Source organism: Takifugu flavidus, chromosome 11, assembly GCF_003711565.1.
Source record: "Takifugu flavidus isolate HTHZ2018 chromosome 11, ASM371156v2, whole genome shotgun sequence".
Classification (NCBI taxonomy): Eukaryota; Metazoa; Chordata; class Actinopteri; order Tetraodontiformes; family Tetraodontidae; genus Takifugu; species Takifugu flavidus.
The window spans coordinates 7,682,496-7,702,276 of record NC_079530.1 but is presented as its reverse complement, the minus strand read 5'-3'; the positions used below and the strand labels follow the sequence as shown (position 1 = coordinate 7,702,276).

General features: G+C 41.3%; 1 protein-coding gene across 1 annotated transcript in view; it reads left to right on the top strand.

Annotated features, from left to right (window-relative positions):
- The first annotated feature begins 673 nt into the window (after positions 1-673).
- The window catches only part of LOC130534176 (uncharacterized), a 40,861-nt gene continuing 21,753 nt past the window's right edge, over positions 674-19,781 (top strand). The window contains exon 1 of the mRNA XM_057048162.1: positions 674-1,585. Within this exon, the coding sequence (XP_056904142.1) occupies positions 1,475-1,585 (111 nt within the window). The 5' untranslated portion in view covers positions 674-1,474. The remainder of the gene's footprint in view (positions 1,586-19,781) is intronic.

Below are 19,781 nucleotides of genomic sequence, written 5' to 3'. Positions count from 1 at the left end.
GTAATCTGGCATCTTCCTGGCAGGAATTAGACTCGGCTACTTGGCTGCTGTTGCAGTTTCTGGCAAAATGACTGCAAGATGTCACCATCCACAACCATCCAGTGGATTTGTGCTACTTGAGGGAAGAAAAACACATCAAGTTCTACTTTCTTATAGATCTGATATTATATATGTGTATCAGTAGTAAAGGTTTTTAATATGACAATAGGACAACACAATAAAAATGTAATCAAATATGGATAATTGGCATATTTTGTCTTAAATAAGGCTGGTTTAACATAAAAATGTACACTAAATATCATGTGTCCTACCTATATATTTTTTGGCTATTGGAAGATCCAAATACTCATATTTAGTTATGTGTCCTCATGTTTATACCTGTTTTTTTGGTCATTGTTATTGTTTGGTTTTATTCACTCTGAACCAGAACCAGGATTTAAGTGACATGAGTCTGTTTAAAGAAACTCACCTGCTGTCACAGTCTTTTCTCTCGGTGTGATCTCATGCTTACCAGTAGGTGGAGCTTGTCTCCTTTGGCATGAGAGAAAAACGAGAAGGAGGGAGAGAAGGAGATGATTAAAGCAAGAAGAAAGACAGCCAAAGAGAGAGAGAGAGGGAGAGATGGTGAAGTAGGGTGGGGAGTGAGCGTCAGCACTCCACACGTTAAAAGGGCAGATGGTAACCGCGGGTAACTGAGGAGCAAACCACTCTGCTGGCCACAGAGCAAGAGATCAGCAGAGAGAGGGGAGGTGGAGGGAGGGAGGAGAGCCAACACATGCAGCGCAGCAAAAGAGGAGGAGGAGGAAAAGAGCATCTGAGAGGAAGCTGCACGGTGGCCCTGGCAGAGGGAGGAGAAGACTGAGTACTTCTTCTTCTACATACTTTAACAAGCAAGCAGAGAGCGAAAAGAGGAGGACACTCTGAGAAGAGGAGGGAAGAAAAGTGTCCCTCCTCACCACTTAGACAAAGAAGGAGCCACAACAAAAGAAGGTTGGAGTGCTGAGGAGGAGACAAGAGATAGTTAGAGGATGTTCAATGAGAGGCTGAGATTTCAGTGAGAATGACAGAGAGAGAGAGTGATGAATGAAAGATGGAAGCAAAGCATCTTGAGAGGAGACTAGTCAGAAATATTTGAAAGAAGACAGCAGTCTGGAGGGAATTTAGAAATAAAACAAGAGTGAAAGACAAGAGAAGGAAGTAAAGGAGGAGCAGGAGGTGAAATATTTAAAGAGGAGACAAAAGCTGAAGCGAAGATGTGCAGCGCATCAGAGAAACTTTGAGAAGAGAGAGAATAAATTAGCGTTGAGGGGGCGGGAGGGAAATGACACTCCTGGTGGGTCCACTTCTACTTTATAAAGGAGGGGAGAAGGAATGAGAAGAGCGGGAGAGAGGTGAAGACGCGGCCGCAGAAGGAGCGGGAAGACGCTTTTAAGACATTTCGGCTTCAGAAGTATTTAAAAAGAAGCTGAATCCAATGGCGTGCTACTACATTGTGATCAGTTCCACCCATCTGCGTGACGGACAGCTGAGGAACATCAAAGGGGTTTTCAGAGGACCAATAGGAACCCACGGCCAAAGAAACACGGTAAGAACAATGGTATTTACTTCAGCTTCACGGATGTGAAACAACCAAAGTTTAAGTGTGTGTGACAGCTTTGTAATTCTTATTAGACAACATCGCATTAGTAGAGATAATATGAGCATGAAGTAGGTGAGAAAGTCAGCATCCCCACATCTGAATGCTTGTTCTACAACTTAAACTATTTAAATGATTTAAAAATGCTTCTTTCTCACATTTCTCCAATTAATTTGCCTTGAAATGAACACATAAAGGAACTGGTGATGGAATTTCTGGGGGAAAGTGCTCCAGTGTTTTGTGAAACACGCTCCCAGAAGGCAATAATTGACTTCCCGAATCAAACCCCATCCACATTTTCGAGTTCTCAGCCAATATAAATCCCGCATAATCCTCAGTCCTTCGTTCTGTCTTCTGCATCAAAACGAATTGGGGGAAATTTGAGTTCCAAATCATTATTCTGTGAATCACTCCATCTACCTTGATTGTCAGGTCCTTAATCATTCTGTTTGCCAGTTAATTAATTGTCACTTCCATTAGGTTAATTGACTTGCTATTGGAAGCACAAAGATGCAGATGGCGACATGGGACGCTCCCTGTTCATGTGCTAAAAGCTTCTCTAGCTCGATTTTTGGCTATTTAAGATGCTCAGCATTCTTTTTAAGTGTTTACATATATCAGAGGTCGCCTTTTGTCACAGTCATTATTATAAATTGAAGCTGCTTTTACATCTGTATCAGGGTTGACACTTTCCGGCTCAAACCTCCTGCACATGTGTTCGGGGAACTTACAGAAATTGTGATTGTGATGGCTGAGAGATAAAGCTGCACAATATTTGATAAGCTACAACCCAGAACATGTCTCAAAACCACTCTAACCTTTAGAAGTCAGGTACAGAACAATGTTGAATAATAGTTACTACAGAGGCTGCAGTAAAGCCTTTGTTCCGCCTCGTGTGGAATCACACCTGTCTGATGTGCCTGGATGTGTCAATAATTCTAATAACCATCATCATTCACAAATTATAAAACACATCATTGTGGAATAGTGGGGAAAAACATATTTCTGAGAGCCCAGCCTTGATCTGAGTGAGCCTGCAATTAACTACAGGGCACACAATAAAAAGACAGCCTGCAGCAGCACAGTTCTGGAGCAGAAATGGTTTTACTCTTTAATTGTGTTTTATTGTGATAAATTGAATGTATTAAAGCCCAGCATGCGGGTCATTTAGTGACCGCATCTGAGCTCAAATCATTCTTATCTAATGTTTTCTTTTACGGTTTCAAATGGAATCTCGCTTGGCAAATTCTAAATCTGGATCACAGCAGCACTGGAAGACAGTCACAAATCTCTCATGAATGTGCAGAGATGAAGATTAAGTCAAGTACAAGCACAATACATGCCCAAAAGCTTTTTGCATGAACCTGACGAGCTGAGGCAATGGTAATAACAAAACCTCATCACATGTCTACGGAATGAGTCTATGGTTTCAAATTTCAACCAATATACTTAAGTCAACATATGCATGCATCATCATTGAGTCGTGACGGCCCCTGATATTTATTGAACAATCTATACCTCTCAAAGAGTGATGATGGACAGGTACCGATAGCATCATTCTAGAAGCCACTAACGTTGATGGACTGTTATTGACCTATATAAATAAGTCCATTTCATTTATAGACTCTCCCTCTTCCTCCAGTTATAGCACATTGATTAGCATTATAGCTTTAATAGATATTGGCATTGACTACCCAGTGCCGTACAACATTTGTTACCAAGTTATCATCATATATCAGACATCAAAAGCTTCCCTCAATAAAGATACTTCAATTATGCACATTAGTAACTGAAGCATTTTCAAATGCAGACACTCAACTCTGTTTGTCACTTCTTCCAGGAATAGAAAGCTATATCAAGAGATTTAACTGGCAAACATGACTAGACCCAGTCACCCTGGATCCGTTCCTGATCTTATTTTATCTGGAAGTTCTTCTGCACAAGCTCATCTGATGAAATTAGATGAAAAGTCCACAGCTTAGAAATTAGAATAACATACTTTGGCTGCAGAAAATGAGACTGATATCATTGCAACAAAAGTGTTGCACAGATGACACGAGCAGAATCAGGAGGGTAGAATTTAAAACCGGATTGGAGTGGGTTAAGCTCCAAGAATTAGATGTAAGATGTAAAAAAAAATCCATTTAAAAATAACCCTCTTCTTATCCGGTCTTAAATGCTTTTAATTTCTAATTTTTATTTTCTGCTTTAAATAATTGATGACTGGTGAAGAAGACATACATGACAGGCTCACAATGCCATAGCAGCAATGAACATCATGTAAATTGTGCGTGGGTTGGATTCATTTCCATTTCTGATGAGATCCAACACTTGTTTCTATGGAGGCTGGAGAAACTTGCATCACTGTTGACAACAGGTTTCCAACAAAAAGGACGGTCAAAAAAAAAGAGAAGAAATAATAATAATAATTAAAGCTCAAAGATATAAAACTGAAAGAGGAGGTTCCACTAAACGTTGAAAAAAAAGCCTCTCACCATGAGAGTTTTCATGTATTGATGTTTTATCCAAGGAACACTCCACAAATGCTGACTCAGTTCCCTTGCCTCGTTCTGAGCAATTTCAGGGAGCGGCTATTTTGTTTCCCTGTCACTGCGCTGGAGAAGCTACACAGCTTCTCTAGGATGGATGAGGGTCTGTTGCTAACTAACTAAACAAAGTTCCAACAAAGCTAAACCCTATAACTGAAGCGAGGCCAGTGCCATTAACTCCACACCATCAGGCCCCCTCTGTGTGGCAACGCTCTGGTCAGAGAGCTTCATAATGAAGCTGTGCGCACAAAATTCAGCGGCTTCACTACAGTACCGGGGCGTACATTTGGGGAAAGTATTGCTGCTGGGGTTTTTAATGGTTTTTACCATGTGTGGGGCCACAAATCAAATCAACATACTCGGTACTCTCACTGCCAAAAACTGCCACTTTCTTCAGCCCAGAGCTCTAAACGCTTTACGTCTAAGTTCTGTGTGCACAGAGCCCTATTACTTACTCTATGTGACATCTATTACACTTGATTAATGTGGAGACAAATCTTGCTGCACACATAATGTAATGTAAAAGTGAGTTTTCTTTTTATAATAGTTGTTTTTTTTATCCATAACAATATTCAGATACCCTATTTTATTACCCTTTGAACATCCACACAAAAGACTCACCTTTATTTTGCTGGTGAGAGCAATGACTCAACCCATTTGTGTTTATTCATACTGACCTTCAAAATTTATTCCTGATCAATACACCGTGAACTAATGGGAACAAACACTCCTTTATTTGGGGCTTCTGGAGCTGTTCAGTCACTTGAGACCTTTGTGATCCCAAAACAAGGCCTTTAAAATTAATAGAGGTATTTTTGGAAGGTTGTCGACAATAACATTTAGGACTCAAAGATGAATATGTACTCAAATGGCTTTTTCCACAGTTTTTTCTTCTCAATCCAACAGTTTTGTGCAAATTTATTTTATTTTTTTAACATGATGGAATTCATTCAAATGGCAAAACCATCTCTTTTTTTAATCCCTTTTCATACATGAATTGTATGAATGTAGCAATTTTGGGCACAATGCCGGTACATACTCTAAGGCCATTCAAGAAATGTGCACGCATTCCTGCCCTCGTCTCTCCTGTGTCTTGTGTTTTGGGAGATCAGTCAGTCTGCAGTGACTCCACAGTGATGCTAATTCCTGACAGCCCACCAGCCGTCAGGGAATATTTCACACCTTTCCCAATATCAGCAAGGGCAGAGTTGTGTTACCATGGAAACATTGCTCAATAACTTAAATACTGCTGATTTTCTAATCCGTGAGAGGCTGAAATTTTACACAAATTTCCTCTGGGAGTTTCTTTTTTTGGTCGGGTAGGAAGAACTATTTATTGAAAGGTCTGAAAGAGCCACTGGATGTGTTCAAATCCAATTAAAAGAGACTCGGTTCCAATTTCGGTCAAAGGTGGGTTTTTTTTGTTTTTTTTTAAACCATAATCAAAGATCACACTGACTGTCTTTAGAAAAGGAAGGTCCTTGGATCATCAGGTGCAATATTCCCGAGGGGTGCTACTGCCAAAATAAGAGTAGACTCAACAGCAACAATGATGACACAACAGCTTAGTAGAGCCCATAACCGACACTATGTGGACTGTTAATATGCTTGACTTTGTGAGAGAATGGGGTTTTTGTGTGTGTTTGTGTGCGTGTGTGTGTTTTGATCCTGGGAGTTATCAACAGAGTGGTGCTGCACTTCATAAATTAGCACCAATGGGAACACTTTGTGCACACACTTGTGATTGTGGGTAGCTCTGTGTGAAGGTTCAAAGTTGTAACTGAAACGGTGAGTCTGCCCGAGTTTGAGTGGGTTCGCACATGTGCATGAGCAATCACGCATGTGTAGGGGCTTGTATGGCTGGAGTGTGTCCGCACTTGTGTGCTCAGGAATTTGGAGTGCATTTCATGAGTTGTGAGGACATGGTGTGCTTCACTGATGTGTGAAACATCAGCTATGACTGTTCAGCCATCTGCTACAAAGATACTTTGTATCTGTGTGTGTGTATCTGTGTGTGTGTGTTTGCAGTTTTGTTTAATTTCAAGAGGCTGTCTTATTACTAAAATGCAAGTTTCAACCTGCAGAATAATTCAGTTTCTTACATTTTATTAATATTTTTAATTTTTTTGCCACAATTCTACATAGAAATTTGTTGATGTATGCGAATCAATACAAAGATCTTGAAGTGATACATTGACTACTGACTTGTGGTGATATATTATTTTGATGAGAATTTTTCAGTGAAATGTAAAGTAGCTAAACACTGGCTGCAAGTACTTCTGCTGATTAAATCACTGCTATTAATTGACCATAAGACTTCTACAAGGCAAAGGTCAGAGTGATGTAACCTTCAGATTTTAGGAACCTCATACATCTTTAATTATATTCATTGGGTCATGAGTCAGTTCCTGTTATTTTAGTGTTTTCCAGGTGGAACTGCAGCCTGGACATGGCCTAAAGAAGACTAAGAATTCACATTGATGCGATGAAAAATTGTATTTAATTTGATGAAGACTAAGAATAGTTACTATGCTGATGTCAGAACCTGTCCGGTTTGCTTTGCTCTACTCCCCCGACCTCCCTCCTACCTCCTGCAGAACTACTTACCTTCATGTGTCTCACCTGTTCCCAGTCAGGCTTGCTCCTCTCCTGGTGTACTTAAACCTGCCTCTCCTCCCCCCATGAGCCAGGCTGTCTGTGTTTGAATCATCCAACATTTCCTGCTGTTTGTGTAATTGGACCTTTTCGTACTTGAATTGTTTGGGCTACAGAACTAATTGTGCCTGGTGATTTGAATGAATTAGTTGGTTGTACCGACCTAATGAAGGAATGAATTTTGAGTATTGTATAAAAGGTTGTGATACCAAATTAATAGCGATATCCTTCCATGAAAAGTTAAACATTTTTTATTTCCTGCAATTATAAAATCCTGTTTGCAACACCTTAACAACAAACCTTTCAGAAAAACGATTAAAAATCCAAAATTCATCTTTTTCTTTCACAAATGTGAACTAGGGTTTCAAACAAAGACAAAGAAACAGACTCACAGAGAGCTGAATTACATTCTCAGTAAAGTCTTGGGAGCATTTAGACCAAAATAAGCTTTGCTCCCACTCTCTCATGGAAACGAACATTGTCATGTACTCGTGAAATCCCCTCGGGGGTCCTATTTTTCATCATGTTACACTTGACAGAGCATCCTAATGACCTCACAGGCCCAGGAAACAAACAGAACCCACAAAAACAAAGTCTCCAAATGTATCGCGCCTTAAGAAGAAGAGCACCCCAAGAGATCCATTTTTCATCCTAAGATGTCCTTAATGAGTTGTGGAGTGCTGAGCGTTAAAGTATATATTTGTGTAGCACGGTCGCTACCCAATTGCCATGGAAACTGAGGTAGCATGTTGGAGGTGAGTGGGCGTCAACGCGGCTTAGATGAACCCTGCAAATGTGGTAGGAGGGACAGGGGAGAGAGAGAGAAGGAGCAAGAGAGTGGATATGGAGAAAAGTAAAAGAGACAACAATTTTGTTTAGCCGTCATTTTTTTCCTTCCCACCTCTTACCTCTGCTCTCCAGAAGGACATAAATTTGCTGTCCTCCAAACTCCTTTTTCCATTGTTTTCTCATTTCTCTGCCAAACAACGCCTCCAAATAAAATGTCAAAAAGGGTCATACCTATCTCTCATTGAGTAGAGCACAATATTTGCAACAGCTCTCAAGAGAAAAATGTGTGAATGATAAACGTGTCTTGATAGCTAATGTCAGGTTTATAGAACAGTGTTGATATAGACTCGGATATAAAGTTTCAAAGTAGTAGGCTTGCAGTGACTACCATTGGAAGGAGATATATATCACATTTTGACATAAAACATGTAGAGAACCAGCATGCAGCACAAAAGCGAGTAATTCAAACTTAAATATTTAAAAACTCGGGTTCGAATGATTAATCTAATGATAAACAGCATTTGATGGTACGGAGGAGGAGCAGTGGATCATGGTTTACAGAGTAAATAAATCAGACAAGACAAAGACTTTCCACAGCACAGCTGCTGCCACACCATGAACAACAGCACGTACAATCACAGCCAATTACGGGCTGAAACGCTGGCGTAAATGAATATCTTCTGCAAGATATTTCTGCAAAAAATGGTGAGAATTGCAAACTATTATGATGGTACTGTATAAGGGGCTCGTTTAAATACATGTGAAATTAACATAATAAGATATGAAAATAGCCAGCTGCAGGACTGAAAAAGAGCTACATTCTAACACTTTTGTTGTTACAAGGTTGCTTGTATTTATTTTATTTTTTTTACGAATCAGGCAAGATCACCTGCAAGCTGAGGTCAAGATGGGATGTTTTCACCTCCATCTCTATTAGGTTCCAGTCCTAAAGCTGGCTGGATTTATCTTCTGCAGATTATATTGGATGACAGAAGAAACAACAGGGTCCACATTATCATGCGTATATTATAAAGGTTTGACTATTTGTGGGTGTGCTCAGATTACCTGAGGGTTTTCTTTGGTTAATGTCAGAAGATCATAACATTCCCAAAAATCCATTTAGTGTTTTATAACAAAAACAAATGGGAAAGTATTGCAGTCTTCCTCATACCACCAGAAACAGCATTGTGACTTTTAGACCTGAGTGGAAAATCTCTCCAGAACATGAAACATTGACTCTATTCTGTTCCCCACCTTCTTTGTGTGTTGGATTTTCTCTTTTCTTTGTACACTTTCACTCTTTCATTTGCCTTCTCCCCTCTCCATTATTCTCCTCTCTATTCTCCTGTTTCTTATGACCCCCCACCTCTTTCCAGCCTCTCTATACTTGCCCGATACCTTCCCTCTGTTCATGGCCTTATACATCCTCCTGTCCATCAGCTCTGCTGGACTCGTCTCATCGAAGCTTTCGCTCAAAGGGTATTTAATTTCCTCCTCCTTTCCTGCTCAATCCCCCTTTTTGCCTTTTATACTTCTCTCCAATACAAACCAAGCATTTATTTGAACATCACCTCTTCAATTTCTCATCTTCCTTCCTTCTTTGCTGCTCTCGTTGGCCCTTTCCCACAATCTATTTTTATAGTAGTTTGTGTTTGTATGAGTATGTGTCTATCAAACCTTTGTACAGTAAAATAAAGGTTGTGCTTGCATAGATAAAAGTGCACACTGAGCCAGCACATAATATAATGGTGAGCTTATGCTAAACAGAAAGTTAGCAGCAAGACGTGTTAAAAACAATATTGCTTCTCCCAACCAAGAAAAGTCTCGATTGTTGTTTCCCAGGAGCTGGAAAAGTGCTGCAGTTGGGGCTGAAAACAACCGTGTTCAAGCTGTGTGTTAAAATACACTCAACTGTGTCAGGGACCGTGTTGAAAAAGACAAGTGGAAGACGGAATACACAAGAGTAAGAAAGACCTGATAAGGATAAAAAATATATATAATGAAAAGCACACATCATCTGCCAGAAATTCTCATTGCCCAGTGGTGCAAATAGATGATTTTTTAAATGAATGGATTTTAATTTCCTTTTTAACTCAGAGTGGAAAGTGTCCTTATAATTTTAAAAACTTCAAAACTAATCAGATAAATAACATTGATCCAAAGAACTTTGAGGTACACATACCCTGAAATTACAGACGGGTTGTGTTTTGCCTCAGTGTAAGAACATTTGTCTTTCATGTAGCAGTGTAATGCCATTTGTGGTGGTGAATTTGACAATTCCACCTTTTGGAAGCCTGAGAAAATGTTAAGAAAAGAAATGGTCGTTCCATCTGACCGGTCAGGCTCTGCAGTGCTTTAGGATGCGTCATTTGACAAAAGTGAGGCGAATCGACCTCTCTCTTTCTGCAAAGCCTTTGCACCCTTGCATTGTGTTTGTTGTTCTCAGTTAGCAATAAAAACAGCAATAAAATAATAATAAAAACAACAATGACCGTCTCGTGATTATAAACCCATCTCCATCTGGATCTGTCACTCCCTCACACTGCGGCACACGCGCACACACACTGAGCTGAATAGGAAGTGAAACAGAAGGCCAATAAGACACGCTTGACTGGAGGCGACTGCACAGTGTGTGAGAGCGATAGAATGAGAAATAAGTGAGACTGTGTGTGTGTGAACAGGAATGGTATTCACTCCTGTCATTGTGTGAAGCTTGCAGCCACACGAACGCGGAATAATCCCTTTGACTTCCTTTGGTCGATACTTAAGTAAACTTTTAAAGTGAGGGAAAGACACCTCCTCACCTCACCGCTAAATAAATTTAGTGGAAACTGGGAATCAAGTTGAAGTGACTGAAGGGAGTCTGAAAACCAGTGGAACCGGTGATGAAAAATCCAGGCAGCATTTTTCACAAGATGTCGATGAATTTAACAGGTTTCCCATGTTTCAGTCAGCAGACGCCCTGGGGCACTTTTGTTTTTGTCCCACCTTTAATTTTTTTATTTTTAATATAAAAGCCTGTATGTGGGCATGTGCATGTGATGTGTTTGTGGGTATGCGCATGTGTGTGTCTGCATGTCAACTATGGTGAACCTGGTCCGCTTGATTAAGTTTAAGGACCACTGGTGCAGAAAAATGGGCTAAAAAGAACACATCTGGTCATGAGAGCCTCAGGGAGACGCCCCCCAACGCGTACACACACACACACACGCACACACACACACACACACATGCGCACACACACACACACACACACATACACTTGCACACATACACTCGCCTATCTCTTATTTAATAAAAAAGAATGTTTTCATCATCCATATATGTTGTCCTTGTTGGAGCTTGCCCATCCATTCTTCTTCTGTTGACTGAAATTCCAGACTCATGAATCATCACAGTCACAGATGGAACTGGAGCCTCACCCAACAGTTCATCCAGGGAGAGGCAGAAATAAACCCTGGACAGGTCAATATTCTACCACACATCTTTGGGCTCCGTACACTATGAACGCTCGACATAGAATGGTCCCAGGTCCTAAACCAAGAACCTTCCTGCTGTAAAGTGACATTGCTAACTAATTACCACGCGTTGCTATCGTATTGCTAATGACATTCCATGTTGACAAGTTCAAGAATTTTTCATTTCCCTTTCCCATCACCACTGATGACATTTTGTAATTCCGTTCATTGGTTTGAACCCACCCCTGTCCTCACTCTCTTGGCGTTTTGAAATGATTTTGGGATGCACCTCGTGGGACACCGTCTGCTCAGGTCATCTGAAACTGATGCAAATGGCTTTGGTGAGATGAGAAAAACATCGATAAGAGATGAGGAAGGCACAGGAATGGTTTATTAATGTGATGTTAGCGTCATTGAAATAAGCCGAGCCACGACATGGATTCTGTCTCGAATCAGGAGCGCACGTTCTCACCTCAGCCATTCTGAAACATAATGACTGCATCTGTAATGGACCCACCCCTCCCCTGAGAGACTGCAGACCTCCACTCCTGTTATCTCTGGGTAGCACTTGTTAACTTATGTTGTGTACAAATCCTCAGAGCAGTTGAGACACAGATGACACATAGATGCCCTTGCAGGGGCACATCAGCAGCACCGGGCAATGCTGATAGCTTAAACAAGTAATCCCTTCTGCTTGGTGGTCTGTCTAAGAGTGAAGCAAAGACCATCAGATATTTTAGCACTCAGGCTCTGCTCTAATGACACAGCAGACAGAGCAGATAGGATTGATCAGAGTGACCCCTTCTGTCTCAATCAATAGAAATGATCCCATCTAGATAACGTTACACTCGATCAATAAATCTGTGTGGATGTGTGGCTGCTATCTCTTAGCGACCTGACCCATGTCTTCATGAGACTGTTGCTGTCTGTGTGTATTCCCCTGTGTGCATATATGCGTGTGTAAAAGTGGGTTCGAGTGGGTATTGGTGAGGGCATCTTAAGGTCAGCCAAGGTGAGGTGTAATAGGACTCTGACCAGATCCAATCTGGGACCACTTGTGGCAAAATGAATTGCCTAACACAAAGGAACCTGAGTCCATCCCTGTGTGTGTGTGTGTGTGTGTGTTAACTTAGCGTTTCTGTGCACGTGTAAAGGCAATACTTGCTGTGGAAAACTAATCTAATTTTGACAGGTGCACCCAGACAAAGTCCATGTTTATCAAAAGATATGAAGCCACATTTGGTTGGTACTGTATGTACCACGTAGCGTGTGCCAGTCGTTCATTTCACACACCAGCAGCCACTTGGTGACGAGTGTGAAATGCCGCATGATTGACTATGTTTCATCTTGGTAGTATTTCAGTTTCCTGCTGTCTGGTTTATTGTAATCAACTTCACTCAGATCAGATCCTTTCCTCAATCCTATAAATGTACCTTTAAATCTGAGGAGAGGCTTTTAATCTGTGTAAACTATATGATATGATACAATAATTGGTTTATTCTTTTTTCCTAAATAGCTCCAGAAGCAGGTCAGCATTTATTATTCACCTGTACTACATTTCACACTTTGCAAGCTTGTCATTTACCGACACCACACAGCATCTGACAGCTAATCTAAAACACGTGAGAATAAAGCATTTTTATAATACTCCCTTCATGCTCAGATTATTTTCTGATTCTTTTGGATGTTTCTATCCGTAGAGTTCACAGTCATAAAAGAAACAGATTATAACTCATTATGTCAATGCATTTCAATCACACAATAATGAATAAATGCGTTTGAATGGTTTTTGTTAAAAAATTAGGTACGTGGCAGCAATAATCACTAAACATTCACCTGCTGTTATCTGCTTTTTCTGCTGTAGCCATAATTTATAAACAAAGCAGCAACTGCGCTCAACAGTTGTGGTTTTATAGCTGTACTAAAGGAAGGTTGCTTCTGCCGAAGTTGTTATTTCTTTCTGCGTATAATTTGTTACTTTTGCGACAAGACTGTTGCCTTTGTTTACTTATTATAGCTGCTGACTGGCTGCCACAATGAACATCGTAATGAATCCAAAGTGAACAATGTGGCCTTCATTCTGAGAGTAAGCCTGCAAATCCTTCCAACACCAGGGGGGCACTTTGAAAGGGCAGCTTTCCACTGGCTTTCTTCAGACGCTCCATTCAGTCGCCTCACGCTCAACCTCGCGCAAACGTCCATTCTGATTTTAGCCAGCATTTTTTGTCGCTGCTTGAATATCACCTGTCTCGGATTTTCCGTCGGTGCTATTTACAGCCTCTGTGGGTTTACCGTATTCCTCGCCACGTGCCCCCATGCAGTGGTGAATGTAAATAAACCGACATCGAGATGCCACAGCCAACATAGACACACAGATTGGTATGCAGAGTTTGACCGTGTTTCTATTTCTGGATGGCTTGGCTTCTTTGTAAGTCTGCTGTGCTGCCTTTGGAGCCTTTGTGCTTGTAAAGTAAAGGTTTTGGATACAAGTACTTCTCCACAAAGATTTGTTAGCTCTCTCCGTAACATGGCCTGTGTGTGAGCGTGTGTGCTGCTCAGTGTGTGTAAAGAGAGAAAGACACAGAGATAACATTGTTCTCCCAGAAATCTATCAGCACCAACAGGATTGCTTTCCCCCCCGCTTTTGCTTTTTCCTGTTTTCCATTCCTCTGTCTATCTACCCCGCCTGGGCCCACTCTGTGCAGTCTTAGCCCTCCTCTCTACCCCCAATCCCTACCTCCTTCTCTGCTTTCCATTACACTCTTCTCCACCTTTCTCCGAACAGACCACCAGTTGCACTTTATAACATCTAGTTTAGCAGCTGCCCACCAAACAGCACTTCACCGGGGAGACAATAGATAGCCGGGCTAAGTTGTGTGTGTGTGTCTGTGTGTGTGTGCATGCACTGACATGTCTTGCGAAAGCTATCTCCTCTAAATGATACCCTGCCTCCTCTACCCCTGACAGAGAGCGAGATAGATATGAAGATGGCAAAGAAATGGGAGAAGAGAGGGAGATGTTGAGGCGGGAGATGGATGAGAGGAACCGAGAGAGGGAAAGGGGGAAAAAAAGGGTAACAGAGGATAAAATGGCAGAGGAAGATTTAAAGGAGGGGAAATGAGTGATAGAGGGTGAAAGAATAAAAGGAGATGTATGGGGATTAGGTGAGAGGGAGAACAAATTAGTTATGGCTGGAGCAAATGGGAGACAAGAGGGGCTGGTAGGGCACAGCAAGGTTGTACTTTGCATTTGTCAGTTCAACTGCTCTCCTGTATAATGTATCATTTCTGGGAGAAGAGCGTAATTGCATGCATGAGTACAACATATGAAAAGGACCAGTACACAGAATGGGAGATGAGATATACCAGCAAAAAAAAAGTTCATTTATGAGTAAAGGTACAGAGATTTAAACGGAAATTCTTCCAAATTCTCCTTTCACCCCTTCCCCTTCATCTCCCCATTGTCCCTCAAAATGGAGTAGCAAGGGGTGAAGACATTTTCCCTTGAAGCAGGACACCACTTGACTTTTGCTAAGTCATCACCCCTTTTTCGATCCTAAATCTTATAAGATGTTTTCCTCCTCCTCTAGTGTCCCAGTGGAGGAAAACGTGTCTGATAGATGTCCGTTATTACATTGGTCTCTTGTGTTTTTCCAGGCAGCTATGACGCGATGCAGGCAGCTCCAGAAGCAGCATCAGCTAATGTAGCTGCTGAAATGCGTGACCTTCGCTGCTCATATGTTAGCTCTCTAATCCTTCATGAAATGCAGAACATTGTAGTGATGATCAGTTTACAGTGAATTTGCCATTGGTGTAGCATTTTAGCTATAGGTGCAGTATCGCTCTTATAACAAACAATTTAAAATCAGGAAAACATGTCTCTACCCTTTCGTTTCAAGTGACGGCCTTGGATTGTCTTCTTTTCAAGGGCTGTATAGCCCTACCGATTAACCTTACAGAGAATTGGGATGTCCTTTTGCTTGTTGCAAACAAACAAAAATAAGGTTTTTGGTAAGAGTTGAGATTGAGTTTAAAACAGATATAAGGAGTAGGGAGAGGCATTTCAAGCAACAATACCTTTCCATGATCACAGGGGGCTAATCGACAATTTTTCGACTGTGCTGACACAGCAATTCTATTATAGAGGAGAGGTTATTGGGATTCAGTGTGACATATTACAACTTAGCCGATAGCAAAATAGTTCTCTCTCCAGGCCTAACAAATGTTAATAAAACATTTTGCTGGATGCTAACGGCACAGCCAAATACATTGTCTTTTGCACATATAACTAACCCAGAGGTGCCTGTGCCGGTTCAGCTTCACGTAACTCACGTAATCCCATAAAAAATGTATACAAGTAGAGGTTTGTGTGCTGACATCAAGCGATAATACTGATTTTCAATATGTTTATTTTTTCTGAACAGAGCTGGGAGACGGCGGTACTGATACGAACAGTTTAACATACCCTTCTTTATAATGATTACTCCAAGCGATAATCCGATCGATCTATTTCTGCAGTGGCGTCTAACATCGAACCCCTCACACAATGTATTAAATGGTACACTGCCCTTGGTATGGAAAGTGCCAGTTAAAAAAGTTCCTTTTTTTCTAATGTAATAAACTATTCAGTTATTTATGATTTAACGGCTTGCTGTTCTGATGTCATCATGAAACCAACACTATGTTTTTAGTTTTTTCCATTTGTTTTCACATTCTGCTGGCAGGAAAAAGTCCAAGGATTGTCCTGAACGTACCGACCTTGCTGTAGGTTTGCAATGGTGTGTCTCGGGCAATATTTTAGGAAGACAACGCCGTCCACAATATTTCTGACTTTGTGCTTGGTATTCTAAATGTGCCCTTTCCATAAACCAACAACAGAATGGAGAGGAAAACTAGCTTTCTATTCAGCATTGTGCAGCTCATCTCTGTGAGACATCCCCCGTGACGGAGCCATTGTTAGGACTGAAAATTGTAAAAGCTTCCAGAACTTTGGAGTGGAAAGACTGCAAAACCACACAGTGCAAAAGACAGAATAAATAAGGAAAGGACAAGGGGCTTTTTGGTCACATGGTCTCCAGAACAAAATCAGTGGTATTGCTGTGTGGGAGGCAATGCCCTGGACTCACTAAGGTGCCTTGCATCCCATGGAAGCGGGAATATTGCTTTTTAAAGGCCAAGCCTGTGCAGATTTGACTTTGACATGTTTCTCAAACAATTCTTGGATGACATTGTGTGATGTGATATCCGTATAAGGGTGACTGTACAACCATGATCATCGATTTATGAGTATATACACAAGTATGTACAGTATATTGTTGTTGAAGCCTGTGATGAAGATTAAAACAGCAAGGAAAAGACGGCACTTGCGGCAAAGAAAAAAAATGTGTTGGCGCTTAACTTATTCAGGATGACTGAATTAATTTGCAAGGGCACACATTTGAGTCAGTCCCTGATATGAGTAATATTTAAAAATGTGCCTCGCTCATTCTTAAAGTTTGACCTTCACTGTGAAATGAGTGTATTTAAGAACAGGGGTCTGAAATATTCAAAATCAGGTGGACAGACCTGCAATCAGGTGCCGGTCTTCATTCGTGAGGATTGGGACTGACTTTAAGACCGGATTTTAAGAAAAGAATGGAAAGGTTCACTTTTCGCTTTGATTTGGAAAATTCAGCATATTTTCCACATACTTTAACTGACATTTAAATGAAGCTGTTATTTGCATCTAGCTGTTTTGTACAAAACTAAGCAGATTATATTCACAGCACTTTTCAACGTACAAATTCAGACCTTCAGTTTGGCAGCTGACAGGCGTCAGCAAATCGATCACAGTTCTTATTCGGGAAATTCATTATGCAAGGCTGTGTTTAAAAAAGAAAAAAGGCCTTTCGCCATTAGGGATTGAAGCTTTAAGTAATTATGTTGCAGGTACCTTCTGCAAGAAGTTAGTAAACCTTTCTAATTGCGGTATTGAATTGCTCATGCCTTGCTGCAAAACCATTAGCTAAATGTCGGAGGAGCCCGATATAAACCGTGAGGTAGTTAATTAGAATGGAGCAGTGCCAGCAGTTAAAACATCCCATAATATAGCCATAATGCCTGAGAGATCCTGGCTGAACAGCCTTTTGGAGTGGAGGAGATCAGCTTGGTCTTACAGCTGCATCTTCTGACATCCGCAAAGCTGGGAAAGGAAAGCGGCCGCCTGCTTTTCACCGCTTTATTTGTCAATCCTGACGGCTGGTTTTAGTCACCATGCGAAAAATAATTTCCAAACTTAGTTAAAGCCTCCTTCCTTCAGCCCCCCTGAATGCCTGTTCATTACTAACCTACCACGCATTACCACTTTTTATCTGGCTTGTCCCTCTTCCTATTCTCCACTGGGCCTTTTCCTCCTCTTCATCTCCTCTTATCATGTCTGCCCTCTTCTCATTTCTTCCTCACTTCCCCTCTCGTTGCCTGCTAGAAATTCCATAACGATACTTTCTGTTCGGGGAGAGGGAGCAAAGATAGAGATTGATGGAAAGAACTGCAATAAAGAGACATGAAGAGAGGGAGTATGAGTAAGTGAAGGGGGATAATAGAGGGAAAGGAGCAAAGGAGCAGGGAGGGTAAAAAGGAGGAGAAGTGAAAAATCTCTGAGCCGTAATCTTCACTTAGGCTGCAGAAGCTCTTCCAAGATGACCCCTCCCTCAACCCCCAACACTTACACACACACACACACACACACACACACATAGAGAAAACCACTTTTACAGTCTTTCTCATTATCATGCGTTGTGGCAGTAGTTGCATTGATTTCCACTCTGACTTAAATTCAACCGCACAGAAAGTGTGTGTGGGGGTGTTTGTGTGTTGGGGGCACTCTGACAGACGACGTGTGTGTGCAAAACAAGCTGTGTGTGCAGAACTGGATATCTGCAGAGTTTGTGTGTGTGTAACTGTGTGTACGGCCTAATCCCGACTAAGCCTGAGGATGTGTGTCTAACTCTGATACAGAGTCAGGGGCTGCTTGGTGTATCTGCTTCAACAATTTGTGTGTGCATGTGCATGTATTTCTGCAAGTGTACTTATGTTACGTTTTTGGCTGGAGGTACACTCAGCTCGCCAGGAGCAGAGGCCGGCTTCAACAAAGTCACTTTATTGAATCTGTCAGGTAAGGGCAGAGGTGTGAAGTGAAACTAAGCCTCTTCCTGCACACCAGTTCTGCTTGGCTGGTTCCACTGGCCCGTGGACAGAGGGAGAAGGTAAACAGGAAGCAGAGGAGGTGAATGTGCCATGGTGGGAAGGAGTGTTTTGAGGTTAAAGACGGGGTCGTGTCACTACATGCAGCTCTATCTTGTCCAGATCCCAAGCTTCAAGTGCCGATCCAAAATCATTATTCCTGGTCACGCTGAGCGTTCCAAGAAATCCATATGAGCAGAGCCAAATCCAGGCGTGACAAGCAGTTAATCAGTAGCTTATTCATTTTAAAGTTGTGGTGGAGATGGAGACACAGTTGATCATAAAGTTCATTTTCCTGGCTGTCAAATTGAAATGCGCACGTGCACAACTATGCCTGGTTTCATGTATGCAAAACCAGGGGTGGAAACAAATCTTTTTAGTCAACCAGATCTACTTAAGCCCTTTCAATCACATATATATCGTGTTTAGAAAATAGTAAGAATGATTTTGGTTTATCAGGTAACTAAGAAATAGCACAGATAATCAATGAATGAGTCATGAAATATCTCCCCTCGTGCACTCAGACGCATGGACACAAATAGACACTTGGCTTTGTTTTTAGAAGGAGAATCTCAAGCTGTGAATGAAGAGAAATGTGTGAGTCCAGGGAGAGTAATGAGACAATGCAGAAATGAAAGAGCATCTCAGTGAGACGCTCACACACTTACAGTGAATCACTCACTGAATGGACTGGTCCCAGGCATGTTGCAGTAGCACACGTGTGTGCACAAGTCACTGGGATGCCCAAACCAAATCAAGCCACGGAGATTTGCTTCTCCTTCTACTTTTCTTTTTATATAATGTCTGTTATGCACCTCTGAGCATGCTGATGTATAAAAATCTGCCCACTGTTTTTCACAGTTCCATCCCTGGTGATGAAACGAGTCTTTGTTTTTCTTTTTTTTTCCCCACAGAGAGGGAGAGTTCTGTTCAATTTGAGCGTATAACGATTGCAGATAGTATCACAGATACACTAACACAAAGTAGAATAGGAAAACTACAGCCTGGTGGCAAAGATAGAAACATATGCAACAATCTGGCAGCAAAAAGGAGAACACATGGACCTAAAGAGCACAAATAGACTCTGAGACACTTGAGGCAACAAAGACTCTATATACTATATCTCATGAAGCAATCTGAGCCCTGGTCATGAAAACACAGTGATCAGAAGTGTTCAGACTTGTGTTAATTAATAATAGAATTATACAGCGTCTCACTGTCTATGTATCATATATTGAGTTGAAACCTGAAAAAAATGAATAAATGCACTTGGCCACTAACCGAATGAATCGTGAACAGAATGTCAGACACTGCAAGGAAGTTATTATGATGTTAGAACGACGTCACAAGGTCGGTGGGCTTCACCTGGTCAGACACACTATAGCAGCCCATTGTACATATTCAAACACACACGTAGAGAGAAAAAGTGAGAGTTACAGAATGTGGGTCGAAGTATTCAAACATCCATTTTTCC